Source organism: Fukomys damarensis, unplaced genomic scaffold, assembly GCF_012274545.1.
Source record: "Fukomys damarensis isolate Sample0158 unplaced genomic scaffold, DMR_v1.0_HiC HiC_scaffold_23, whole genome shotgun sequence".
In the NCBI taxonomy this organism is placed as follows: Eukaryota; Metazoa; Chordata; class Mammalia; order Rodentia; family Bathyergidae; genus Fukomys; species Fukomys damarensis.
Window position 1 is genome coordinate 25,849,234 of NW_022900935.1, and position 6,282 is coordinate 25,855,515.

The following is a 6,282-nucleotide window of genomic DNA, read 5'->3' on the forward strand; positions in this document are numbered from 1 at the left end:
TTTTTTTTTTTTTTTTTTCCTTTGTAACAGGAATCAAACCCAGGGCTTCACGTTTGCCAGTGCTACACCATTGAGCTATATCCCCGGCCATATGGCTGTGTGATTTGAGAAAGTGACTTAGTCACTTTGAGCCTCAATTGCTCATCTCTAAGGAATGCCAGTCATGAATAGATCTCACAGGGCTGTGAGGGTTAGATGGTAATGTGAATGTAAGAGACTTAGCTTTGCACCTAGCATACATTGTTAGCTATGGTTATTGTCATTTTTGCTCTTGTTACTAATATTATTTCATAATACTACACTTCCTGTTACTATTGCTAGCGCTACTCTTTGGGAACTACTCTTCGATGGGCTGTTTAGTTCCCAGTGAGACTGATGTGATAATTAGATGCAGTAGGCCTAATCTGGCCAAAAAAAGAATTGTGGACTAGAGTTGTAGCTCAGTGGGCCTTAGTATTTGCAAAGCCCTGGATTTAATCCCTGGCAAAACAAATAAACAAACAACAACAATGAAAAAAAAAACAGGAAAGAAGAATAATGAGGCGTGTTTGCTGGAATTCCTTGTTATTACGGGGTGGGTACATATAGAGTAGTTGCTTCTCAAGGTGCTCCACCCTAGGGAAAAGCCAGTTAGTTGTCCTCACTGGCACGGTCTTGCTTGAATAAATGATTCTGAGGCTTACACTTGACTGGGGCTGGATACCTTTGTTGTTGCTATGTATTGGAGAACTTTGCATGAAAACCCAAAAAAGGTGAAACTGGTACAAAACCTAATCTGGAGCATATCAAAACAAAATCATCCTGTAACATCTCCCATCAGTTCTGAATCTCTTTTTCCTTTCTTTTTAGGAAGCGTTTATTCGAAGCATTTTGTCAAAGCCTTTTAAAGTTCCCATTCCAAATTATCAAGGTAATTTAACCTTTTAGGTTTTTTAAAATCAGTATTGTGAATGCACCTGAATAGATTAAAAACGTCTGCCTTTGAAAATACAACTTTAAAACTGGGCATGGTGCACGCCTGTAATCCCAGCACTTGGGAGGCTGAGGCAGGAGGATCACTGTGAGTTCGAGACCAGCCTGGGCTATATAGTGAGTTCCAGGTCAACCTCAACTACATAGTGAGATCCTGTCTCAAAAAAAAAGAAAAAGAAAAGATGCCAGTTCAGTGATGACTGTGTTTGGGGTGGCTCACATGAGGACTGTGTGAAAGTCATATTAGCCTAAGCAAGGGCTGCCAGGGCTGACTGCCTTCATCCTCTTGGTGGAGGTGTTCCAGTGTGTAGAAGGCTGGTGGCCAATGTGGCTGATGATGGATCTAGCTTCCTTCAGTCCAAGTGTATTCATAAGCATTTCCTTTATGAGGTCAACTGTGTAGAAAGTCTCATTTCTGCAGAGTTTTCCTTTGTTTTAGGTAGGACACTGCTCTTTTTTCTAAAATAGGCTAGAAGGAGAGAAGTAGAGACGCTTTCAGATTTGAAAGGCCCTCTTCAGGTCTTCCCAGATTGGTTTGAGTTGAGCCGAAAAAGTTTGGCCCTTTAGAAATTTGTAGTTATATGGGAAAAATAAAATACAAAGAGCTTTAGTTTTTTTTTTTTTTTTTTCAGCTTTAATTGAGTTTATTGGTACATTTTAGGAATACAGTACAGTTACATTCATTGTTGGGATCTTGTACCTCTACATGACGTCTTGATTCTCATTTTTTCCCCTTTTCATCTTTTCATTAAAAAGAGCTTTAGAAGGGATAACGGTTAGGTAGAGGTACCCATACTGGATTGGGAGGAGTTCTCGGAGAGAGACCTCAGGAAAGGTTTTATTAAGGATGAGCATTTGAACTGGGCCTGTTTGAGCTCCTGAACTTAGAGGCTATGGTGACAGACTGATTATTGATTTCTAGGTCCTCTGGGCTCTCGAGCATTGGGCCTGAAAAGAGCTGGGGTCCGCCGGGCCCTCCATGACCCCTTGGAAGAAGGTGCCTTGGTTCTGTATGAGCCTCCCCCACTGAGTGCCCATGACCAGCTGAAGCTGGACAAGTATGTGCATTGTTCTTGAGCAGTTTTGGTCTTATGAAAGTGTGCATGCCTGTGAAAGTAGGTGGTATATTGGTATGATTTCTTTTTGGGGTTGGAATAAGTTATCAGAGAGATGCCAGGATTACTGCACCATACAGAGAGTAGGTAGTTGGGAAAGTAGAAAGCCTGTGGAATCGGGCATGGTCCTGTCCAGTTAGTAGGGGTTCCTCACTCCCTCCTGTCTCGCTCACTTGTAAGGAGAAGTAATTGATGCAAGGAATCCATCCCATTTCCCTAACTGTTTATCCTCCAGAGCAGGAAGTTGCTCTGGTTTGGTTACCAGGCCAAGAAGTGCTCTCTCTGGCTTCTGTGGCTTCTGGGTCTACAGATGCAGTGTCCTGAGGGTGTACCCTTGCCATTGTCTGAGCACCATGTTTTTTTACTTTCTGTTTTGTTTTGGTTTTTGTTGTATTTTTTCAGGGAAAAGCTCCCTGTCCATGTGGTTGTTGATCCTATTCTTAGTAAGGTTCTGCGGCCTCATCAGAGAGAGGTAAATGAGGGTGAGGGAAGTGAGGTGTCGGTTGGGGTTGAGCCTGGAGACCACCATCTCTGAGGCGGTGGTACTCTAGGTGCTGTTATTTTCCAGGGAGTGAAGTTCCTGTGGGAATGTGTCACCAGTCGCCGCATTCCTGGCAGTTATGGTTGCATTATGGCTGATGAGATGGGCCTGGGAAAGACACTGCAGTGCATTGCATTGATGTGGACACTTTTGCGCCAGAGTCCAGAGTGCAAACCAGAAATTGACAAAGCAGTTGTCGTATCACCCTCCAGCCTTGTGAAGAGCTGGTACAATGAAGTCGGGAAGTGGCTTGGAGGAAGGATCCAACCTCTGGCTATTGATGGAGGATCCAAGAATGAAATAGACCAAAAGCTGGGTACGGAGCCTTCCACCCAGCCTGCTGCTTGCTCCTCATTTGTGGCCAGGGTTGAGACCTGCCACAGGGGTAGGAGAGAATTCCTATTGAAAATTATTGAAAGTTATTTGCAGGCTACTCTGTAGAACTGTTATTTTATTTTTTATTTAAGATGTCCTGATTAGCTCCCTTGACACCTTTTTCTGTTGTAGAAGGATTCATGAACCAACGTGGAGCCAGAGTGCCTTCTCCCATCCTCATCATTTCCTATGAGACCTTCCGCCTTCATGTTGGAGTCCTTCAGAAAGGAAGTGTTGGGCTGGTCATATGTGATGAGGTACTACATGCTCAGCAGTCTGGGTAGTAGGAGTCCTCTCAGAGCCTCTCTGAGCTCTGTCATGCCAAGGCTACACTAGTCACTGAGGAATGCTGAAGACAGAGGCTGCTTCCTTGGAGGAGACAAGTGAGAGGGAGGACCCATGATACTTATCTGCAGAAAGTGGGATTAAATTGCTTGGAACGCTTGAGGAGAGTGAGGTGTTGTGTGCTGATTGGTTTTGTTTACTCCAGAAAGTATTTTTAGACCAAAAAGAACAGGAGAGATTTGAATGGCTGGAGAGACATGGGACAATGTTTAAAGGGATGAGGTTCTAGAGTAAGAGATCTTTATTCAGATCCTGGTTCTGCTACCAACCCATAGTGTGACCTCAGACTTTAGTTACTTAAATACCCGAGCCTATGTTTCTGTATCATGATGATTGAGGCGATGATACCTGGATGATAGGATAGGATATGATAGGATGATTGTGGGGATTCAGCGAGGTAAGTGGAGGAAAGGCCTTTTTCCAGTGCCTGGTATATCAAAGCCTTGATAAATGTTAGTGCTTATTTTCATTCTGGATTGGGGTACTTTCATGAACAGAAGCATGGAGATAGGAAACCCTTGTAGTAGTAGTTTGTTCCTTCTTTCTGGGTCTAAGGGAAATATGGCAGCAGTTGCTTCCTGGCCTTTTCCAGGTTGCATAAATAGTGGTAGAGGTGCTAGTATTGAGGGTGGGTGAGGGCTTCCTCTACAGAGAATTTTCTAGGATTCCACGGGACTTGGCTACTTGAAGCTGCTGCTCCTTGTTTATACCTCATGGAGTGCATTAAGATCACTTTGCATCCTTGGGCCGAAGATTTAGCTCAGTAGTGCTTGCCCCCTGCCTTGCAAGCACAAGGTCCTGAGTTTGATCCCCAGTAGCAAAACAAGAAAAGAAATACTTGGTTCAGTCAGCCAGTTTGAAAGACTGTAACTCAGCCCAGGGATCTGAGGGAATACTAAGAGGACAGAGGAAGAAAGCTTACTTTTTGGCTCTGTTTTTTTTTTTTTTTTTGTACCGGCAATCAAACTCCTCGGGTCCTTGTCACTTGTGAGGAAGACAGCGGTACCACTGAGCTAAATCCCTGGCCCAAGAAAGCTTACTTTTAAATACCATACTTACTAATTGTGACCCATTCCCTATTTGGGGTTTTGTCCTTATGAAAAGTCTGTCTACAAATTCTTGATTACCTGATAGATCATCACTTCTGGTAGGAATAAAAGATTCAGTGGATTGAAAAGAGATATGTGTTTAGAGCCCTGGCATCTGTTTTATCACCATGAGGAGTACTGTGCCAGAAGACCAGTCCAGGTGAGGGCATTGTAAGAGAGAGCAGGCTATAGCTATTGATCCGTTAAGGTCTTGGGTTTTTTTCTTTTAGGTGTGTGTTCTCCCTCCCTCCCTTACTCTGGAACTTCCCTGGAAAATAACAGCATCTCTGTGTGTGTGTGTGTGTGTGTGTGTGTGTGTGTGTGTGTGTGTGTGTTTTTTGTTTTTTTTTTAAGACAGGGTTGTGCTATGCAGCTCAGGCTGGAATTAAACTCACTGTGTAGTCCAGGCTGGCCTTGAACTCCTCCTGCCTCAGCCTCCCGAGTGCTGGGATTACAGGTGTGTATGCCACCATGCCCAACTGTTTTTGTTTTTTGTTAAAACAAGCTCTTAGGCTGGGCTCCAACTCACGATGCAGCCCAGCTTTTTTTTTAAGACAGGGTTGTGCTATGCAGCTCAGGCTGGAATTAAACTCACTGTGTAGTCCAGGCTGGCCTTGAACTCCTCCTGCCTCAGCCTCCCGAGTGCTGGGATTACAGGTGTGTATGCCACCATGCCCAACTGTTTTTGTTTTTTGTTAAAACAAGCTCTTAGGCTGGGCTCCAACTCACGATGCAGCCCAGCCTGTCTTCAGACTTGGCAATCCTCCTGCCTCATCCTCCAGGTGCTAAGATTACAGTTGTGTGCCACTGTACCCTGCCTGTCCTGTTTTATGGTACTCAGACATAGGCAAGGATACACCCTCAGGACATTGTGTCTACTGACCTAGAAGCCACAGAGGCAGATACCTAAGAAAGCACTTTTTGGCCTGGTAATGAAACTAGAGCAAGTTCCTGCTCTGGAAGGTAGAGAGGAAAGTGAGATGCATGGCACAGTGGACCAGGCTGCCTTTTTGCCTTGGCCTGTCTTCTACTCATTTTCCTTTTATTTGTCAGCCTTTGTCAATTTTGAGAGTCCTGAGGGGAAGTCCTGAAAGATAGCTGTCCTACTCCGGGAGAAAGTTTGTCCTGTTCAGACCCAGGAAAAGAAAAGTGTCTCTCCAGGCTTTCATGCTCCCAGCATCTATAGCGGCTTTGTCCCAGCTGACACTTTTCTGCAGCACACACAGTTCTTCATAATAATGTCTCTGTGTAAATTTGTGTGTGTGTGTGTGTGTGTGTTTTGGTACTGGGGATCGAACTCAGGACCTTGTGCTTGCAAAGCAGAAGGTGGCATCACTGAGTTAAATCCTCGGCCCTATGTGTAAATTTCTTTATCATCACTCAGAAGCCATGAAATCAGCCCTGACTTTGCTTTGGATAAACATGACTTTCGGCCCTGAGACTCAGTTTCTTTATCTGTAGAGTGGGTAGCACAAAACTATTTGAAAAGGACATTATACAGATCAAGATAATGGGCATATTTGGAATACTTTGTAAAAGTATGAGAGTAGGGAGATAGTCACATCATTATTTCAGTATTTTGTGGTTTTTTTGAGACAGGATCTCACTATGTAGTTGAGACTGACATGGAACTCACTGTTTAGACCAGGCTGGTCTCGAACTCACAGCAGTCCTCTGGCTTCAGCCTCCTGAGTGCTGGGATTACAGGCGTGTAGCCACTCCCGGCTATCATTTCAGTTTTTAAAAATATTTAATTTTTGTGGTACTAAGGATTAAGCCCAGGGCTTTTGTTCTGAGCTACATCCCCGGATCTTGTTTTTTTTTTTTTTTTTTTTTTTTTTTTTTT

The 6,282-nt window shown here is 44.0% G+C and overlaps 1 protein-coding gene across 3 annotated transcripts in view; it reads left to right on the forward strand.

Annotated features, from left to right (window-relative positions):
• The window catches only part of Rad54l (RAD54 like), a 28,603-nt gene that overhangs the window by 9,809 nt on the left and 12,512 nt on the right, over positions 1–6,282 (forward strand). The window contains exons 5-9 of one of the 3 annotated variants that reach the window (XM_010610211.3): positions 850–910; positions 1,895–2,030; positions 2,490–2,559; positions 2,656–2,944; positions 3,136–3,260. In XM_010610211.3, coding sequence (XP_010608513.1) covers positions 850–910; positions 1,895–2,030; positions 2,490–2,559; positions 2,656–2,944; positions 3,136–3,260 — 681 coding nt within the window. Of the gene's footprint in view, positions 1–849; positions 911–1,894; positions 2,031–2,489; positions 2,560–2,655; positions 2,945–3,135; positions 3,261–6,282 lie in introns of those variants that run through there. The other 2 variants (XM_033767281.1, XM_033767280.1) reach the window with 2 other exon arrangements.